Source organism: Cnephaeus nilssonii (genome assembly GCF_951640355.1).
Source record: "Cnephaeus nilssonii genome assembly, chromosome: 10".
Taxonomy (NCBI): domain Eukaryota; kingdom Metazoa; phylum Chordata; class Mammalia; order Chiroptera; family Vespertilionidae; genus Cnephaeus; species Cnephaeus nilssonii.
In genome coordinates this window covers 46,945,703-46,967,841 of record NC_137081.1, presented here as the reverse complement: position 1 = coordinate 46,967,841, position 22,139 = coordinate 46,945,703, and the positions used below count along the sequence as shown (strand labels likewise).

General features: G+C 35.4%; 1 protein-coding gene across 1 annotated transcript in view; it reads left to right on the top strand.

The window, feature by feature from the left end:
- UBR3 (ubiquitin protein ligase E3 component n-recognin 3) overlaps positions 1-22,139 on the top strand; it is a 185,166-nt gene that overhangs the window by 145,452 nt on the left and 17,575 nt on the right. Inside the window, 8 exon segments of the mRNA XM_079782590.1 lie at positions 1,243-1,455; positions 2,879-3,015; positions 8,312-8,397; positions 9,580-9,682; positions 14,703-14,806; positions 16,677-16,801; positions 21,701-21,808; positions 21,942-22,067. Of these exon segments, the coding sequence (XP_079638716.1) occupies positions 1,243-1,455; positions 2,879-3,015; positions 8,312-8,397; positions 9,580-9,682; positions 14,703-14,806; positions 16,677-16,801; positions 21,701-21,808; positions 21,942-22,067 (1,002 nt within the window).

The following is a 22,139-nucleotide window of genomic DNA, read 5'->3' as shown; positions in this document are numbered from 1 at the left end:
TTAGCTCACAAGTCTTCTCTGGAAAGCCTTCTTTGTTGCATTTATCACATTATTATTATAATCTAGCTGTTTCTGTTTGCTTTTAAATTGTTTGTATCTTAAGTGAAGATGTATCTTAACTCTTTATGCCATCACTTGACACATGATAGAACCTAGTGTAGTGAAATTAGCACTAAATTAAGAGTGGGGAAATCTAAGTTCATCCTGACATTGTCATTAACTACCTTATTAACTATAGGCAAATAAATTTATTTTGTTTTTCTTAATCCTGTTTTCTCATTATTTTTGTCTTATTAGTAATAATGGTCATATTGTAGTATTCATACATATACATGATGTATTAAAAACATATTTTGAGATAAAGCATTATGCTAGTTAACAGAATAAGAGAGAGACTACTGGGAAAAGATATATAACAGTTAGGACTACACAACAGCAATGGCCTACAAGAACAAAATAGAAGTGGGATGGTGTCAGGCAAAAGAAAGGAACGAATATATCAGCCTGAATTTCTGTCCTAAGTCCTCTGGTTAGTTAGCATGTATTGCAGTCTCTCGAGCAAGAGCTTCCTCCTAGGCATATGTGCATTATGTGTCTTTGCTTCAAAAATTCTATTTTTCCCTCCTCTTTCTATCAGAAACATCCGAAGGAAGGAGTTAATTCCCCTCCTATCACACTTACGTTCTGAATACTCTAGATCTTTTTCCTATCCATGAAACCTAAACAGATCTACTGTGTAAAGTCCAGTCAGTTGTCTTCAGCAGTTAAGACACAAGACACATCACATTTTTTTTGGCTGAATTTATGCTCAAAAGCTGTCTATCTTACCTACATGGCACTTGGAAAATCTTCTCAGTAGTCAGTTACAGATTATGAAAGCAGGGCAAGGAGTAAGAAGAAGGTGATCCACTTTAATGTGGCCTGCTTTTTCAGTTATTCTTTATCTTAAATCCACATTTCAGAGTAATTTTTGTCATTATTTAAATGTTTCAAATCTGAGAGAAGAGTAGGGTACTTAAGGAGTTTATTGGTAATGGCAACTATTGCATGATTGCCATGATGTGAGAGGTGATTTGATAAGCTTCAACAGTTAAATGAGAGATTTTTGTTGATGTTTTTATGGCATATATTAGAGAAGTCTTATTTTGTATGTTTCATTTATTTACTATAAAATGTAGTGGTGTAATTTTGTTTTATATAAAGGTGTGCATCATACATTTGTATGTTTATTTCATCTTTTAGAATGACCAGGTTCTTCAGGGGTTCTCAGTGGACAAAGGAGAATTCACCTGTCCTCTCTGCAGGCAGTTTGCGAACAGTGTTCTTCCTTGTTATCCTGGAAGCAATATGGAAAATAACCTTTGGCAACGTCCTAGTAACAAAAGCATACAAGATCTCATAAAGGAAGTGGAGGAGCTGCAGGGACGGCCGGGAGCTTTCCCAGTAAGCATCAGTGTAAGGCAGAAATATCCTGGTTAACTCAGCTCTGCTTTTTAGCTTTTATATTTGTTTTGTTTTTAAATTATTCTGAGCCTTTATATATTTAATAGAAATTGCTTTTAGAAGTTTTTCTCTTATTTGTAGTTATTAAAAATAAAAATGAGAATAATAGAACAAGTTATTAGCAAAGGCTATACTTTTCCTTAGTCTAAATTGTTATAGTTTTAATATATGTCTTCCAGATCATGAAATCCTATAAGCTTAGATACGGTTAAACTTTTTTAAGATATTGAAATATTTAAAAACAAAGCCACCCAAATAAGTAAATTATGTCTATGTATCTTGCAATGTTAAGCACAGTCTAATCATTTAAAATTATGCCCATTAGGTATTTTAGGATTAAGATATATGTAGACACACACACACACACACACACACATACACACACACTTTATATATGTGTAATTATAGATTTACATAGACACTTGTGTGTGTATGCATATTAAAGAGATGAAATATTGTATACTTGATTGAATTCACCATAAGTCAGATCTATTTTACTGTGTGATTTGTTCTAAGTGAACCATCTTTTATCCTATCCAGTAGGATTTATTTATTTGATTTAAACTCTTAAATATTTCACCTTATTATAGGTTTGTGATATGGTTCTTTTTAAAAAAAGTTAATCCTCAGCTGAGGATATGTTTTTATTGATTTTAGGATATGTGGGAGAGAGAGGGAGAAACATCGATCAGTTGCCTTCCGTGCGCGCCCCACCAGGATCGAACCTGCAACCTAAGTATGTGCCCGCATTGGGAATTGAACCTGCAACCTTTTGGTGAACAGGATGACGCTCCAACCAACTGGGCCACATTGGCCTGGGCTATTACATAGTTCTTGAGAGAAGTGACAGCTATGGCTGGTTTTTGCAGTAAACTTATGAAAACTTTTGAAACAGAAATTCATAGTTTAAAGCTACTCAGAATCATCTCCTAGCAGTTCCTTTTCTCAGTTGAAGACTAATTTTAGAGTCTTTGTGATTTTTTCCTTTGGTACTTCTAAATTTGTGTGTGTTTATAGTATGCTTAAAGTAAGGGGCATCAATATTAGTCTTTGAAAATGAAAATCAGGTTTTTGATAAACATGGGAACTGTTCTAAAATATTATTTTAATGACATCCACTCATTTGTTTAGAATATAGTTTGTGTGGTTGGGTTACCAGTCACAACATAGAATTAGGATAAAATATCCCTAAAATAAGAGAAAATATTTCTTGATCTGTTTTATCTTTGTATACTACATACATTTATAATAGATAGTTAATGTACTTTTTAACTTTAATTTTCTAGTGTGTTCATATAATAAATAATAGTATTAGACTATTATTAGAGAAAATGAATATAAATAAACTTTATATTTTTGTTTGTATTTTTTACAGTCTGAAACTAACTTAAGTAAAGAAATGGAATCTGTAATGAAAGATATAAAAAATACTACTCAGAAGAAATATAGAGACTATAGCAAGACCCCAGGCTCACCAGACAATGATTTTCTCTTTATGTATTCTGTTGCTAGGTAGGTATATGCAATATATACTTTTATATTTACTTATTATTTTTAGTTGGATTTATTTCATTTTTTGTCATATTTATTTGAAGAAAGGATTTTTTTTAATGCTTGTTGAAATTATGGCTAATTTTAGAATCTCCTAGAAGGACTATAAACGTATACTTTTCCTTCATTTTCTGAAGAGTTTATTTTAGTGAAATATTGAGATAAGTGTTATTAAGCATTATAGGATATGTGGGATATGTTAACATTTTGAGGCAGATATCTACCTCAACGCATATGAGTATTATATATAAAAGGTGGTGTTAAGAAATCACTATTCAAGTTGTTAAAATATTGAGAATTAAAACATTGTAACATGTTGAACAGTATTTATTTAAAAAAATAAGAACAGTAAGAAAAACTTATTTTGTTTGTTCTAAACTAGTGGAAGATCTAATAATATCCTAGAAGACAATGGTTGGTTTTGAAAAACAGGTGAGGGAGAGAAGCATGAGATCAGGCAGATCCTAAGTCTCTATTAGTAGCTAGCAGCGGTCTTAAGAAAACAGAGGCAAATAACTCTCATCTTTCAGATTAGGTAGGATTAGTCTAATCGACTGAGTAGATGTTCATTGCCTAAGAAATAGTTCCAAATAGGAATTTTAGAAAACTTAATAGAATGAAAACAGAGAACCATAAAAGAAGGAAATAGGGAAGAAACTGGGCAAATTAGGAACTTGTAAACTCGCTTTGCCAGAACTGATTTGTAGACCCCTGGATATCTCTAGAAGCTTCATATTTTGTCCAAGTAGTGTTGTCATAGGCAACATTTAGAGAGAAAATGTGACTGGAAGTCATGCAGCAAATTAGTGGCAGGAGTAGGACTAGAACTCTGGTCTCTTGAGTCTCGGTCTAGTGTTCTTTCGGTTCCAATCCTCCTTTTTCTTGTCCTACATTCAGCTTTTTTTAGGTCATACATGCATGCAGTTTATCATGGCCATTGTCTTTGACCCATTCCTGGACCAGAAGATAACAAAAGGATAAATGAATTATATGTAGTCTTTAGAACCCAGGAAAAATGGAACCAGATTCAGGAAAATTGCTGCAAGCAAGTTAGAGCTCAAGATAAGGAAACGTTAGTCTTTGGTTTAAGAATGCAAATGCTGGACACAGATTGATGTAAAAGGATCTAATGGACTGGGAAGTAACTTTCTAGCCTGCACATTCCTGACTATTATTATTTATCCAGAATGCTTTGGGGGAAGCTATAATAGTTAATTTAACATTTGTCTCTGGAGAGTAACCAATTGCATACTTGCAGTAAAATATGCTTTATGTGAAAACTAAATTGAATATAATTTAATTTTCCATGGTTTCAAGGTTTTATAAAACTCCTGTACTATATTGTGGTAATAATGCTATAGAAGATTGGGATGAATGTAGACCAACTCAGTTATGGTGTGTGTGTGTGTGTGTGTGTACACATAGGTAGTCCTGTGCTACTTAATGATAGGCATATGTTCTGAAAAATGTGTTGATAGGCAATTTTGTTGTTGTGCAAAGATTATAGAATGTACTTAACAAACCTAGATGGCATAGCCTCCTCTACACACCGAGACTCCTTGATATAGCTATTGCTTCCAGGCTATAAGCCTGTACAGCATGTTACTGTACAAACAAACACAAGATTAAATCAATCACAGGAAAATAATGCAATAAACAGATGCGATGAACATGAGATATATGAGGTGGCTACCAGTGTAACACATTTTATAAAGAGTACACTCTAAAATAATGATAAAAATGTAGTAAATACATAAACTAGTAACATAGTCATTTATCATTGTCAAGTATTATGTACTATCCATAATTGTATGTGTTATGCTTTTATACGATTGGCAACTCGGCAGATTTGTTCACACTAGCATCACCACAAACATGTGAGTAATGTGTTGTGCTATGATGTTAGGAGGACTATGACATCACTAGGTGATAGGAATTTCTTTTAGCTCCATTATAACGTTATGGTATTACGGTGGTTGGTATATGTGTTGACCGAATTGTCATTATGCAAACATACATATTCTCTCTCTCTCTCTCTCTCTCTCTCTCTCTCTCTCTCTCTCTCTCACACACACACACACACACACACACACACACACACACACATGTTGATTATTATGCCTTTGATTTGACTTATAAGAAAATCCTGTTTGAATGGGCATGAAAATTCCATCTATATGGAATTTTTCTATAGTATGATAAATCCAATAATTTGATTTACATTTAGTTTAGTGGAAATTTTAGATTCCTATTTGTGGTTTAAATATTAAATATATAAATAACTTACAGAATAAAGCTTGCTAATTCAGGAGACTTTTAAAATACACAAGTTTCAGTTTTTCTCTTTTATAGAGAAGCAGGAACAAATGTCAAATGTTATTTACTAATAAGGGTATATATGTAGAGAAAATATACTCTTCCCTCTTCCCACCCTTCTCTGATCTTTAATGATAAACTCTAAAGCTGCAAAATAAAGATTCTGAAAGAGAAAGTATATAATCCTTAAAAACCTCATTTTCCTTTGGTTAAAATTACCTAGTTCATTGTCAAGTTTTCACAGAAAAATTGCATGCCTTCTCTAAAGTTTTATTTAGTCATTAAAAAGAAAACAACCAACCAAACAAAAACCAAAATGACTCAGAAAACAAAAACATGAATTGAAAGAAAAAAGTATTTTATATCCTATTTGAATAGGATATAATTTTATCAAGGTAGGAAACCAACCAGATTGTTCATAATTATCTTATGCCTAGCATATAACCTTATGTCATAAATACTTATGATTATAGATTATGATTATTTTTATGCCTATAAAGTAGGCATTAACATATTAATATCTAAAATGCTTAGATATTTAAGTAAAATATTTAGAAGTAAGCTTAATTTGAATTACTTTTGAATCAAACATTGTGATTCTTAAATGTAGAGTTTATTAGAACTTACAAGTTTATTTATTTGACATTAGTAATTTTGAATGGACTACAACCTGTTTTCCAGAACTGAATTTCTTCCTGCTGATTATGTAATTTTGTTTGCTCTTGGGGAACTTAAATTTTTTGATGTTTAGAAACAAAATATTTCTAGAGGGTAACTAGCCTGTAAAACTGTTTCCCTTAATCATTGTTTTAGAAATTTTTTTTTAATAGGACAATGAGTATCTTTTTGTTTTTAATTTTATTTGTATGGTGAAGCCTTGGGAGATTTTCTGAGGGCAGCAAAGAAGAAATTGTTGGAATGGTCAGAAAACTCCTGCTACCAGCCCTATTGTGTGGTGATTTTCAACAGTGAGGGAAGATTAGACATGGGGAACAAAATGCATTTGTGTCTCTTTTCTTACAAGTCTGAAATTAAAGGATAAATTTTGTTATAAATGAAATAAGGAAAAGCTGATGATTAGGGCCTCTGACTTTGATTTTTAAATTTTACAAATTATTACATGATACTAACCCTTTGGGTAGGTAGGTAGTATTTGTTGTGGGTTTTTTTTAATTCAGAAAGAATGTTGTGTAGGAGATTGTCCTACCATAATCTGAAATAATTAATTACATTTAGTAGTTTTCTGTCAAGTATTCATTAAAATAAAATTCCTAGTAACATGTTTGTCATTTTTTAAAGTATCTTATTTGATGGTTGAATAAACATAATTGTTCCTGTATTTATATTTTAATGAATATTTTTGCAAATTACACTGAAATCAAAGTTGACATTCTAGTTCTGACATTCAAATGTAAGAATTGCTCATGTTTCTGGTTAGCTCTTTAAAAGTACTGTCTAGGAAATCTTAGTTTTTATAAGAGAATATAGCCATTAATTTTTTCCTACAGATTAGGCAACAGAAGATTTGTGAAAACAAAATGTATTGATCTCATTTATGTTCCCTTGATGAAGGAAAACATGCTGGTCTCCGCTCGCTTTCTGTCCACTAATATGAAATCCTTGTCCCTGCTTCCTTGCTGGTAGGTTTTTAGAAGTTCAGTGAGCAATGCAAATCGCCTGAAGGGTGGAAAATTTCCTTGTCACACAGATTCCCTTATCAGCAGCAACCAGATGGAGCTCTGAGCAGGAACATTATCAATGTTAAATTGCTTTCCTTCCCCCGTTTGCCCCCTCACCCTAAACAAGTAGAGAGGATTAAAGCATTCCTTTAGAAATGGGTGGCAAATGTACAGACTTAGGAATATTAATATTTTAAAGTTTGCATTTCTAAGTAAATATATGAAAATAACATTTCAAAACATTCGTGTTCAAAAATACAATCAGAACTAGTTCAAAATGGTTTGTTTTAAATAAAATAGCATAATATTTTTTCTTGAATTCATTTGCAAAGAGTAAGCTTGATACTTGGCCGCCTAATTTTTTTTATTTTTTTAAGACTGGGGATAGCTCACTATTAGAGTCAAATGCATGTCTAGGATATAAACAACTTCATTCAGTTTTAGTTGTGGCAAATAAAGGTATATTTAAGATTATTAATACTGTTGAAGTAAAAATACATAGTTTATGACTCAGAATTTTTATTTATTATTTTGGCAAAAATTGCTATTTTACTGTTACTATTTTTGAGTGACTCTTTAGATTCTGCATCAGTTTGATTTTTGAAATGTCAATTTACTAATTATTGCTATTTTGTAAGCTGATAATTGCTAAGTATTTTATAATTTCAGGTCTATATGAATAATACTACTGATGTTTAGCAGTATCAATAGTTACACAATATATTTTAATAAAACTAATTGTAGATGTCCACAGAAGAGACTGCTGTTAATTATGTTGTTCCTAGTCACTTTTATGTTAGTGATTTTGTTTCTTAGTATTGATTTCTAGAACCATCTAAGCTCCAATGAGTGATAACCATTTCTCTGATAGAAAAATTGGTATGCCCTTGTGTGTTGTGTGATAGTAACCACCTACTCAGTGACTAACAGTTGGAATACAAATTCTTTCTTTAGATTCATTTGTATTTATTTTCCTTATGGACTAGTTTTAAGTATTTGCCAACATTTGGAATTTTGAACAATTATACTGTGACGTGCGGGTTTGCAGTTATAAATATGAATATACTGTATAAGTAAGGACAATAAGCTGTCCCTTTTTTATTTCAGAAATAAAATTGTACCTGATATTGCATAGATTATACTTTTGCAAGTAATAAAGTTGAACTTTATTGTTTAGGTTGACTCAGTCATATTAATAAGACAAACTAAGAAAGATTGCTTCAGCCTAATGACTGAGATATATTATAATGCTTTATTTACAGAACCAATTTGGAACTTGAATTAATACATCGAGGAGGCAATTTGTGTTCAGGGGGTGCAAGCACAGCTGGCAAAAGGTCTTGTTTAAGTAAGTATTAAATGATGCTAAAATTTTCTATTTATGTCTTTTTTGAAAGCATATACAGACAAAGTAATCTTTTGGTGTATTTTTAGATTCTTTTTATATTGTATATAATCAATTTTAATAGTGATTATATGCTTTAAATCATTAATCTTGTACTTAGAAAAAAATCATATGAATATTTAGCTCTTTCTGTACTGTGATTACTCAATAAATAAATGTCATACTAATTGACCAGATTTACATTGGTTCTAAAACAATGTTATTCTCAGCTATAAAAAATTGTTCTTGAACTGAATTCTTTAAAATAATTTTTTCATTGTGTACATTTAAGAAAATCTTTTCATAATGACAATTAGTATTGCCTATAGATTCCTCTAGTATATAGCTACTGTTAATTAAGGAAGGCATTTATGTTGTATTTTGATATATGTGTTAAAACCTATTAAAGTTATATATGTTTGCTTTTATTTATGAATATACTTTATATTGTAAAGTGGCATGATTCTTTAATACTTTTTGTAAGGGTATAGTTGAGAGAAGTGTCATTGGGAACTTTAAGTAGATTTTTCATGAACATGAACTTGAAACCTGGGTATGTGCCCTGACTGGAAATCGAACCCAAGACCCATCAGTGCATGGGAAGATGCTCCAACCAACTGAGCCACACCTACCAGGATTGTTATTTTTTTCTTTAGGTTGAATCAAAAGATGATTGATAAAGTCAAAATTCAACCTAAAAAAGACTTTGAGGAAAATATTAGGTAAAGAAAAAACTTCACCTAACTGATTTATATGGCTGTATTGTCCATATTATTCAGGGTAGGGTAATGAAGATAATAGTAAATTTTGGTTAGGAGGAGACCACAATAGTGAGAAGTACATGTTGTAAAGCTGTAGCATAAAGCCCAGGAAAAGTAGGTCTATGACAGATGAGGAAAAGGAACCATTCCTGCTAAGATTGAGTATAAGGACAGTCCAGACACTAATTGAAATTATTTTAGATATATTTCAGAGTTTAGCTTAAAAGACAGCATGAAATAGTTGGTACTTAAACCTAGTGAATTATAATTATAAGAATAGGAAACATTTCTTTGTGAATTAGACATTTTGTCTGAATTTTGTTCTGGAAGAATTTTGTAAACTTTCTAATTTATTTAGATCAACTCTTTTCTCTAATTTATTTAGATCAACTGTTCCATGTATTAGCCTTGCACATGCGGCTTTATAGCATTGATTCTGAGTTTAATCCCTGGAGAAAGCTTACTCAGTTAGAAGAGATGAATTCGCAGTAAGTATTATTGAAAGATTAAGTTAATTAAAATTGTTTTTGAAAAATACAGATAAAACATTCAAATGGACGCACACAATAGTTGGTTGTGCCTCTTTTTATGTCAGAATTGATCAGTGGGTTCAGGTAGCCTAAGTCTGATCCCTCCATTGTAAAGTTCCCCATCAGCCTTTCATCTAATGATTTTTGCAATCCCTGATGATTCTTGCCTAAATCTGATATTTCATTAGATGCTGCAAAATAGTGATATTAAAAAACCTTTCTTCTGTTGTACTAGATATTGGATTTATAGTCTAGATGGCTCTGAGGAGGGGGAAGCGTAGTCTTTATGGTGAATGATGCTGGTTAATTGACTATCTATATGAGAAACAATGTTGACCCTTACCGCATAAAGAACCTATTCAGATTTTGCTAGTTGTTTCAGTAATATCCTGGGAAATGCAAATGCAATGCAAAGACAATTCAAAAATCATGCTTGTATTTAGTTGTCATGTCTCTTTAGTTTCCTTTAATCTGAAATTGTTCCTGACTTTTTCTTTGTATTTTATGACACTGACTTCTTTTTTGAAGGGCTTAGGCCAATTATTTTGTAGAATTTCTCAATTTTTTTGTCTAATATTTCCTTGTAGTTAGATTCAGGCTATAAACTTTAGGCAGAAATACCACAGAAGTAATGTGTTCTTTTTACTGTGTTGTATCAGGAGGCACATGCTGTTGATTTGTCTAGAAACTAATGGAAAGGATATCCTCAGATGAGGATTTTAAAAAATATATTGAAAGAACAGACATTGGTACTATGCTTTCCATAATATTGATTGCTGGGTTGTGTTCTTTTTAAGCCCTAAGATAAATACCCATCCATTAGGATAGTAGTAAATGCTGTGAACACTTATCTAGTGCTTATTTCATGGTAAGGCATTTTTGTACGTGGCGTGTATAATCTCATTTTATCATCACCATAATGCTATACACTAGGTACCATTGTTATCCCAGTTTTTACATACGATGAACCTGAGGCTTAGAAAAGTTAAGTAACATACTCTTTTGGGATATACAGCTTTTAAGGAATAGAGCTGGTATTTGAATCCAAAACTTTCTGATTTTGGAGGCCTAACTTCTTAACTGTTTGTTACCCTACAGATCTGAGGAATTTCCAGTATGGTTCATTAGTTCACTAAGTTTTAATACTAATAATGTCATCTGTTTTATATCTATAATATTAGATTTTTAAGAATTGAAGTATCTTTTCCTATTTTCTCACTTTTAATACTTCTTCAACATCAAATTCTATGTCTAATGATATAGATTTCATATATGCTTTTTCTGTAATCCTCATGAAAATTATTTTCTTATTTCCTTTTAATTTTATTGTATTGACAATCATTTGGTTTAAGAAAAAATAATGGGAAAATTAGGCCTATTAACACTAACCCACCCATTTTCTTTTATCATCTATAGAGTTAATAGTGGTGTACAGTTTTTATAATCTAGATTTTTTAAAGATTAGCTAAAAACTTTAGGAGTTAGAAACAATTATATATTTTTAAAAATTATCTTTCTTGTTGAAAGTATTACAGATGTCCCCCTACATCCCACTCCCCTCCCCTCCCCAGGTCTTCACTGCACAATTGTGTGTGTCTATGAGTTATACATATGTTCATATAAGTTCTTTAGTTAATCTCTTACCCCCTCCCCCTCTTCACTCTGAGATTTGTCAGTCTGTTGCATGCTTCCATGTCTCTGGGTCTATTTTGTTCGTGAGTTTTATTTTGTTCATTAGATTCCACATATAAGTGAGATTACGTGATACTTGTCTTTCTCTGACTGGCTTATTTCGCTTAGCATAATATTCTCCAGGTCCTTCCATACTGTCTCAAAGGGTAAGAGCACCTTATTTTCTACTGCTGCATAGTATTCCCTGGTGTAGATGTACCACAGCTTTTTTATCCACTCATCTACTGATGGGCACTTGGGCTATTGCCAGATCTTAGCTATTATAGATAGTACTGCTATGAACATAAGGGTGCATATATTCTTTCTGATTAGTGTTTCAGGATTCTTAGGATATATTCTTAGAAGTGGGATCACTGGGTCAAATGGGAGTTCCACTTTTAATTTTTTAAGGAAACTCCATACTGTTTTCCACAGTGGCTGTACCAATCTGCATTCCTACCAGCAGTGTATTGGAGTTCCCTTTGCTCTATATCCTTGACAGTACTTGTTTGTGATTTGTTGATGGTAGCCATTCTGGCAGGTGTGAGGTCATACCTCATTATGGTTTTAATTTACATCTCCCTGATGATTAGTGACTTTGAGCATTTTTCATATGTCTCTTGGCCATTAGAAATAATTATGTATTTTAAAATATTAAGCATTTAAAGGATAGTTATCACAATGATATTATTAAACACCACAGTCAAAATCTATGCTTCTCTTTCGACAGTGGGGTGAATTCATTCATTCATTCATTCATTCATTCATTCATTTTTAGTATGTGCCTACTGTGTGCCAGGAAAGATCCATTTCTATGTTCTCAGAATGATTGTTTTTATCTTAGTAGCCAACAAGCTTCAGTTTATTATTTTTACATTTTTTTCTGATTATAAAAATTATATTTATTGTACAATACTTAGAACATACAAAAATATTGAGGATGAGGATGAAATGATCTAGAATCTTATATACTATGTGTTATACATAGTTTATTACAGTTTAATGAACTCATCAACCATAAAAATGAGAGCAAATAGAGGGATAAATCAATCATATTTTCTGAGATATCCTCTTATACTATTAACATTATGAGATATTTTTTCTTTTCTTTTTTTATATGTATATATTAGAGGCCCGGTGCACGAAATTGGTGCACGGTGGTGGTGGGGGGTGTCCCTCAGCCCAGCCTGCACCCTCTCCAATCTGAGATCCCTCTCACAATCCAGGACTGCTGGCTCCCAACCGCTCGCCTGCCTGCCTTGATCACTCCCTAACCACTCCCCTGCCAGCCTGATTGACGCCTAACTGCTCCCCTGCTGGCCCGATTGCCCCTAACTGCCCTCCCCTGCTGGCCTGGTCACCCCAAATTGCCCTCCCCTGCCAGCCTGGTTGCCCCTAACTGTCCTCCCCTGCAGGCCTGGTTGCCCCCAACTGCCCTCCCCTGCCGGCCTGGTCGCCCCTAACTGACCTCCCCTACTGGCCCAGTACCCCTAATGCACTCCCCTGCCAGCCTGGTCGCCCCCCAACTGCCCTCTCTGCAGGCCTGGTTGCCCCCAACTAACCTTCCCTGTTGGCCCGGTCACCCCTAACTTCCCTCCCTTGCCAGCCTGGTCACCCCTAACTGCCCTCCCCTGCTGGCCTGGCCCTCCCCATCTGCCCTCCCCTGCAGGCCTGGTCCCCCCCAACTGCCCTTCCCTGCAGGCCTGGGTCCCCCCCAACTGCCCTCCCCTTCAGGCCTGGTTTCCCCCAACTGCCCTCCTCTGCAGGCCTGATACCCCCAACTGCCCTCCCCTGCAGGCCTGATCGCCCCCAACTGCCCTCCCTTGCAGGCCTGGTTCCTCCCAACTGCCCTTCCCTGCTGGCCATCTTGTGGTGGCCATCTTGTGTTCACATGGGGGCGGGCCATCTTTGACCACATGGGGGTAGCCATCTTGTATGTTGGAGTGACGGCCAATTTGCATATTACCTCATTATTATATAGGGTATTATAAATTTTAGAATACTATTTGATTCATACTATATCCGTTTTAGAATTTAAAATTAATATATAACAACCAAATTCCCTTATCATTAAAAATTCTTTAAATGATGTACCTAATTTATTTATTCATTTCTATTGTTAATTATTTAATTTTTCTCTTTCCACCATAATATCAGATGATGTGTTAAGCAGTTCTTGACATGTTAGATGTAACCTAGAACTATAGAATAACATGAAACTATAAAATAACATGTTTTAGATTATTTAAGTAATTTATTTGATAAATATTCACCGAGTGTTAGGAACTGTGTTGTACAGAGCAACATTGCTTCTCAGGAAGATTGTACCTATATAAACTTAAATTGTTAATCTAAGAATGTCATCATTTCTGTCAATCTTGAATATTAGTGCTTAAAAATATTTTGGGGGATAATTTGATTTCAGAGAGGAAGGGAGAAGAAGAGAGTGATAGAAACATCAATGATGAGAGAGAATCATTGATGGGCTGCCTCCTGCACCCTCCCCACTGGGGATCAAGCCTGCAACCCAGGCATGTGCCCTCGGCTGGAATTGAACCTGGGTCCCTTCGGTCCGCAGGCTGATGCTCTATCCACTGAGCCAAGCCGGCTAGGGCTTGGGGGATAATTTGAGAGACAAAAATTGGGACCTCATGCCCGACTGGTGTGGCTCAGTGGTTGAGCATTTGATTCCTAGTCAGGGCACATTCGGGGTTTTGGGCTCAGTCCCCAGTAGGGGGCATGCAGGAGGTAACTGATTAATGAGTCTCTCTCATCATTGATGTTTCTGTCTCTCTTCCTCTCCCTTTCTCTTTCTGAAATTAAAAAAAAAAAAAATTGGAATCGCAAAGTAATAGAAATTTATATAACTTCTGGTGAAGTTAACTTTATATAAATATTTCATATTTATTAGCCATTTGTGTATAATCTGTGAATTACATATTCAGGACATCTGTACATTTTTTCTGTTGGTATCTTATTCTTTAAATATTTCTGAATGATTATTGATGTTTCTCTAGCCTATCAGTCTCTCTCTCTCTCTGTCTCTGTCTCTGTCTCTCTCTCCCCCCCCATTCCCACCCTCTCCTTTCTCTAAAGTCAATGAAACCTATCTTTGGGTGAGGACTAAAAAAGATAAAAAAGATTATTTTTTAGGCAAAAATTATGGCCCCTAGCTTTTTCTTTTGAGATTTCTCAGTTGCTTATGAAAGTTTGATTTCTGTTCCATAGACATATGTGTAAAATAGAAAATGAATTAGAAAGAAAAGATGTACAATACTGTCTAAAGTGATTATGCATTTTCTTTTAGGCTGGGAAATGAAGAACAACAGCCTGAGGTTCCAATTCTTTATCATGATGTTACATCCCTTTTGCTCATCCAGATTTTAATGATGCCACAACCCTTACGCAAAGGTATATCTTTATAATTCAGATTCTTAGATTACATAGTATATATAATGAATATTCTACTAATTGTAGCAACAAATATAGCATTCATCTGGTGGAATTATTTAGAGGTAAATAACGTTTTTTTTATTTTTAGTAAATAGAAATCATATATATATAAAGAAAATGACAATGAAATAAAATTGCTTTTTCCCTTTTAGGTCTATTCTTTTTAGCTTTTTAGTCCATAATGAGGTAAAGACATGGGAAATCACTCTGAAAGTGTGGAATGACACTCAATCAACTGAGTCACACCAGCTAGGGATTTAAAAAAAATATTTTTATTAATTTTTAGAGAGGAAGGGAAAGGGAGAAAGAGAAACTGATATGAGAGCAGAACATCTATTGGCTTTCTCTTGCATGCCCCCTACGAAGATCCAGCCCACAATACCAGGCATGTGACCTGATGGGGAATCGAATCAGCAACTTTTTGGTGCATGGGATGATGCCCAACCAACTGAACAGCATAAAATAATAGAAGGAACAGTGAATCTGATTGATGTGTGTGGATTCAAGTTCAGATCTGTGTGCTTATTAGCTTGGTTACCACTGGCACATCCTTTTGAAGCTTAGTTGTCCAGTTGAGACTGTTCTGAGGATTGAATGAGACATTTGAGGAAATTTTCTGTTATTAGGTGTTTATAAGTATTAATTATGATTATTAAGCTACCATTTATTAAGTACCTAATATGTACCAAGCATCTTGCATTATGGTTACTCTTGTTTTTGCATTGTTATAGTTTTCATTGAATTTTAAGACTCAGAGTACCTAAAATATTGGTATTTCTTTTTTTTTTATTTTAGAAGTTCTATATTGTATTATATTATGTTATTATTTACAAGATCTATATCACATTAGAAGTAGATGAAGTATTGGTTTTACAAGATCTATATTATATTAGAAGTAGATGAAGTATTGGTTTTAAGCACTCAGACTACCAGACATTGTTAAGTACATGATGTCTAGTAGGGGATTTGCCAAGGTTACACGGCTATTCTGAGGTTGAGTGGCATTAGCACTCTGGTCTTCTAAAACACAGCACACCTTCCACTATGCTAAATGCCTTTCATTTACATATTCAGTGGATAAATAAAGGAACTTTGATTGCATAATTTCAGATCTGTTGAGTAGAAAATATATCACCACATTATAATCTCATTTTATTAACTACTTAAATGTTGAACAAAAATCAATTACACATGCAAGGAAAGGCATATATTTGTGAAATTATCCTATATAATAAAAGCTCAATGTGCTAAGTGTTGGGTCATCTGGTTGTCCGGTCAACCAATCAAAGTGTAATATGCTAATGATATGCTAAGGCCGCTCGACTGCTCACTATGATGTGCACTGACCACCAGGGGGCAAACACTCTGACCAGTAGGCTAGCTTGCTGCTGGGGTCCAGCTGATCGGGACCAGCAAGGAAAGGCATATATTTGTGAAATTATCCTATATAATAAAAGCCCAATATGCTAAGTGTCCGGTAATTTGGTTGTCCGGTCAACCAATCAAAGCGTAATATGCTAATTATATGCTAAGGCCGCTCAATTGCTCACTATGATGTCCACTATGGGGTCCAGCTGAGCAAGATGGGCCGGACACGCCCTGGAGCCCTCCTGCAGTCCTTCCCCTGCTGGCCAACCTCCCGCATCCCTCCCCGGCCCCGATCATGCACTGGTGGGGTCCCTCGACCTGGCCTGCGCCCTCTTGCAATGTGGGCTGAGGGACCACCCCCCACCCGCCCAAGTGCATGAATTTCGTGCACCGGGCCTCTAGTCTTGAGTATAAAATGTCTAGATTCCAAAGAAATAACAATCTTCTCTTTCTCTTGTAGACCATTTCACCTGCATTGTGAAGGTGCTTTTTGCCCTACTGTACACACAAGCTCTTGCGGCACTTTCAGTCAAATGCAATGAGGAAGATAGGTCAGCCTGGAAACATACAGGAGCTCTCAAAAAGGTTAGTGTCTTATCTGAATTTGTCATTTAGTACAAAACTCATTTATGTTGGAGGTATGAATGAATGAGATTAGATATTTTAAAGACAAAATGAGTTATTAACAAAGTATTTTAATTGGAAATGTAACACATTCAGGCTAAAAACGTTGAAAATGTTTCCCTTGTACAATGAGGTCTTTTGCATCTGTTTCTAAACCTTGGCCTTTATCCCTTTATATTTGGGCAGTTTTGTTTTGCTTTTGCTATAAGCCTTAAACTTACAGAAGTTACAAAAATTTTGTTAACACAGTGAGGAAGTAACACAATGTCTGCAGACTTACCTATTTTACTCTATGTCATCTTTCTTCTTCTTATCCCTATCCCCAGTCACAATCCAAAGATGGCTTTTCACTTATCATTTCTAAACTTAAAAATCCTAAGGTGAAAGGTGTATTGGAAATGTATTGCATATAAATACTACTGTTATATTTGAGGTAACTCAATTACTGTACTTACTAGTTTGTTTGAGGCTTTTTTTTTCTAGTTCTATTGGGATTGTAAGTTTGCCTCTCAGATACTTTATATGCTTAAAAATAAAATATACTAAACCTAAAAAATAATCCTAACCTTTTCTTAATGATACTTCTTTAAGTACTGCTTTTTCCCCCCATGTTGGAATATACAGGTTCTTAGCAAATTTAAAGGAGATCTCTTTAGTTAAAATTATGTAAACAATTTAGAACAATTGTGCACATTTAGTTAAATGTATTTAATTAAAGTATTTCAGTGGCTTGAGAACAAATAGAATACTGTAGAATCAAAGTGCTCTGTTAATGAGTGGTTTGGCTTACAAATAGTTTAAAATAAGAAAGTTACTTCAGTATTTATTTAGGAAAATTAGTAGAAAAGAATAGGTGTATAAATTAAACCTTTGTTAGGCTTATAAACTCTTAAAAAGGTTTTTATACCTCATTGAAAAGTTTCTGTTAAAATCATATCTATTTGCCCTGGCTGGTTGCTAAGTGGTTAGAGCATTGGCCTATGGGCTGAGGGTTGTGGATTCGATTCCCGGCCAAGGGCACATACCTTGGTTGCAGATTCGATCCCAGGCTCCAGTTGGGGCTTGAGTGGGAGGCAACCAGTTGCTGTGTCTCTCTTATGTTTCTCTCTCTCTCTCTCTCTCTCTCTCTCTCTCTCTCTCTCTCTCTCTCTCTCTCTCTCTTCTCTCTCCCTCCTTCCCTCCCTCCCTCCCTCCCTCCCTCCCTCCCTCCCTCCCTCCCTCCCTCCCTCCCTCCTTTCCTCCTTTCCTCCTTCTCTCTCCCCCTCCTCTACCTCCCATTCTCTCTAAAAAAATCAATGGAAAAAATATCCTCAGGTGAGGATTAAACTACTTATATCAAAGGGGAGAGAAGACTATTTATAAACACATGAAATATACTCAACATAACTTTCACTTTTATCACAGTTTACTCTCAAATCATGATTATGTGTACAAAAATTTAGTATAGTATCATCACACAGTTCTTTAGTCTTAATTAGGGATATGGGTGGATGGCCATTGAACCTAAGTACTAGGCCAAGCTTCTACCACTAAATAGAGATATATATTACTTTTTCAGTCAAGACATAACTCAATGAATCTCAATTTTCTTAGAGGTAAATGAGAATTTGGAATATATGATTTATAACGGTGCCTTTCTTTATAAAATTCTGTTATTCCAAGTTATCAAAATTGATTTTTGTCTTTTCTTGCAATGATTTTTTTCTCCTTGTTCTTAGTTGATTCTTAGATAATTTTTATTCTGCAATTATCTTTCTTTTTTTTCTAAATATTCTTTCAGTTTTCTGAATGCACTCAAATCTGATATTTGTATTGTTAGTATTCAAATCAAGTATATTAAGTTTTTATGCTATGTCATTGTTTAACTATATTTTCTTAGTAAACTGTCTAATAATGAAAAATTGTGTATTTAAAACATTTTCTGATATAATTTGGGTCTAAATCTATTAATCTAACTGCAAAAATAAGAACTTAATGACAGAACATTAGACAATTGTAAATCTATGATGGGAGGAACATGAGCTAATTTAGGTAACTTCTATTAATTTTCTTTCTTGACTTGATAATTATTAGCTATTTAAAAATACTTAATAAAACCTTTAACATGAGTTAGATTCTTATCAGATATAGATTAGAAGTTTATACCCACATAAATGGCTTTAGTGAATGAAAGCAAACATTATAATTATTCTGTAGGTTGTTTTGCTATGTTATTAGCTTTTTCTGCAGTTGATCTAAACATTTAGATATGTAGCACCTATATATATAAAAAACCAGTGTCTGTGATGACCAAATGACTAGTTACAATGAGGTACATTGAGCACCTCTCGGTCCCTCCCCCGTGGCCCACAGGCTCCGATCGCAGCAAGGCGGGCGATGGAGCGGATGATGGGCGGGCGGGGCAGCAAGTACAGTGAGCAGCGGCAGGCGGGTGGACGGGGCGGTGAATGCGACGAGCAGCGGTGGGTGGGTGGGCGGGGTGGTGAGCAGCAACGGGCGAGTAGGCGGGGCTGTGAGTGTGGCAGGGTGGCGGGTGGGTGGGTGGGGCTGTGAGCAGTGGCAGCCTACTGTGTGTGATTTTGCACGCTAGGCCTCTAGTATCCTATATAATAAAAGCCTAATATTCTTAGTGGCTGGTTGTCCGATTGTCCATTCAACCAATCAAAGTGTAATATGCTAATTATGTGCTAAGGCCACTCAACCACCCCCTATGACGTGCACTGACCACCAGGGCAGACACTCTGACCGGTAGGTGAGCTCGCTGCTGGGGTCCGACTGATCAGGACTGAGCAAGATGGGCCAACAAGCCCTGGAACCCTTCCGTGGTCCCTCCCAGGCTGGCCAACTTCCCGCGTCCCTCCCCGTTCCCTATTGTGCACTGGTGGGGTCCCTTAGCCTGGCCTGTGTCCTCTCACAATCCGGGACCCCTTGGGGGATGTTGGAGAGCCGGTTTTGGCCCAATCCTGACCAATGCAAGAGCTTCCCCCTGGTGGTCAGTGTGCTCCCACAGGGGGAACACTGCTGAACCAGAAGCTGGGCTCATGGCTGGCGAGTGCAGTGGTGGTGGTGGGAGCCTCTCCTGCCTCCCTGGCAGCACTAAGGATGTCCATAGGGAGCGGGCCTAAGCTGTCAGTCGGACATCCCCCAAGGGCTTCCGGACTGCAAGAGGGAGCAGGGTGGGCTGAGTGACCCCCCCAAGTGCATGAATTTTGTGCACCAGGCCTCTAGTAAATAAGAGCAACAACTGTATAAGTAATGAAATGTATCATTGTGACTTCTGTACCTACTTAGATTTCTGTGTCATTCATTCCTTCTTTTTTTTTTTTTCATTTCCTTCTTCCTTTACTTCTTTTCTTCTCATCCCTTTCCTTCTTTTCTTTCTTCATTAAACCTCTTTTATTTCAACCCACCCTATAATTCTTTATCCTCAGGTATGATAATTCCAGTGAAAACAGATTTTTGGCAGATCGAATCTACCCTAGAGCAATAAATATATATATTTTTCAAAAGAATATTATAGAGATAATTTGATAAGGAAGTTCAGTTGTGTTGGAAAAATGGTCATTACAGTTAGTATATTTCTTTTCTTCTTTGGAATATCTGTTAAAAGAGATTTTATACCAGGATTTCTTTGCTCCCCCCATCACTATTTATCCTCCCCTCATGTCCTCTTCCACCTCTATCCCTTTTTGCTCCCCCCGGAGTCATCACACTATTATCCATGTTCATGAGTTCTTTTTCTTTTTTTGCTCAGTCCTTCCACCCGGCCTCCAACATCCTTCCACACACACCAGAGCTGTCTGCTTGCTCTCTATAATTTTGTCTCTATTTTGCTTGTCTGTTCAGTTGGTTCATTAAATTCCACATATGAATGAAATGACATGGTACTTGTCTTTCTCTGACTTGTCTGGCCTACTTTACTTAGTATAGTGTTCTCCAGGTCTATCCATGCTGTTGCAAAACATAAAATTTTCTTCCTTTTTATAGCAGAGTAGTACTCCATTGTGTAAATGTATAGGTAATGACGTCTGGGTAATGACGTCACATAGCAACGCCGGTTTTTTCTTCCTAGTGACTAGCCTCCTTGCAGTTTCTTCAGCCCAGGAACACGACTTGCTTTATAGCCAGGTGGAAACATTTACAATTTAACCAAATGTCTGTGAAGCGTTTTCCCATGCCTCATCTCATTTGATCCTTACAGAAATCCTGGAGTAGGTAGATAGGAGACTCGGTGGAATCCTATTTTCTTTTCATTAGCCTGGAAATGGAGATATAGAAAGCTTAGAAACTTGACCCAACTGAAAAGAAGTAAAGAATGGTGGACCTTGAAAATGACTTCAGGTTTTCTCACTGTGCAGAATATAGTCAGACACGGCTGCAGTTAAATATATTACCCTTTGTTCTCTCTGCGTGATCTACAATAATAATCTGCTTTGTGTTGATATTTACTGCTATGTTGCTGACAATTACCTGAAAGAGAAGTTGGGGTGTTTCACTGGGCTGGAAAAGGTTTAGCAACATCAGAAAGCAGGTCTAATTAAGCAAGTTTATTCTGTATCTATAAAAGGCTAAGTTGACTTGTGCATGCGTGATACAGCTCTCGCTGGTGCCAATCGCACATGTGTGTTTCCACCTGTCATTGTCAATCGTGAATTTGGTTGATACTTCTATTATAGAGAAAGGGTGAATAGCAATATTAAAATATTTCTTTTAATTAATTTCCTTTCAGTGTGCATGAATTCATCCACTGGGCCTCTAGTGTAATCATAATTATGCTGCACTCTTTAAAAAGTGTTCTTTTTAATGTTAACCTTTTGTAAATTTAGTAACTGAGATAACTAATATTTTAATTTTTTCTAGAATACGTGTGATGCAGAAAAGTCTTATAAAGTGCTGTTGAGCTTTGTGATAAGTGAACTATCTAAAGGAAAGTTATACCATGAAGAAGGAGCTCAGGAGTGTGCAATGGTATGTTTTCTCTAAGGTTAGATGTAGTGGTTATTTAGTTAAAAATTTAGATTTTGTTGCCATTATGAATATAATTTTTAAAGCTATATCTATTATAGGATGAATTATTCAGGTTTTCTTTTTTTAACTTTAGGTTAGTCCTACTGCTTGGTCTTCTGAATCCATGGAAAAATACTTACAGGACTTCTGCTTACCTTTCCTCAGAATCACCAGCCTTCTTCAGCATCACCTTTTTGGGGAAGATTTACCTAGCTGCCAGGTATAATTTGGGATAGAGATCAGGGTGCATTGTTTTAGTCTAACTGAAAGGAATAAGTATTTAGAATATTTA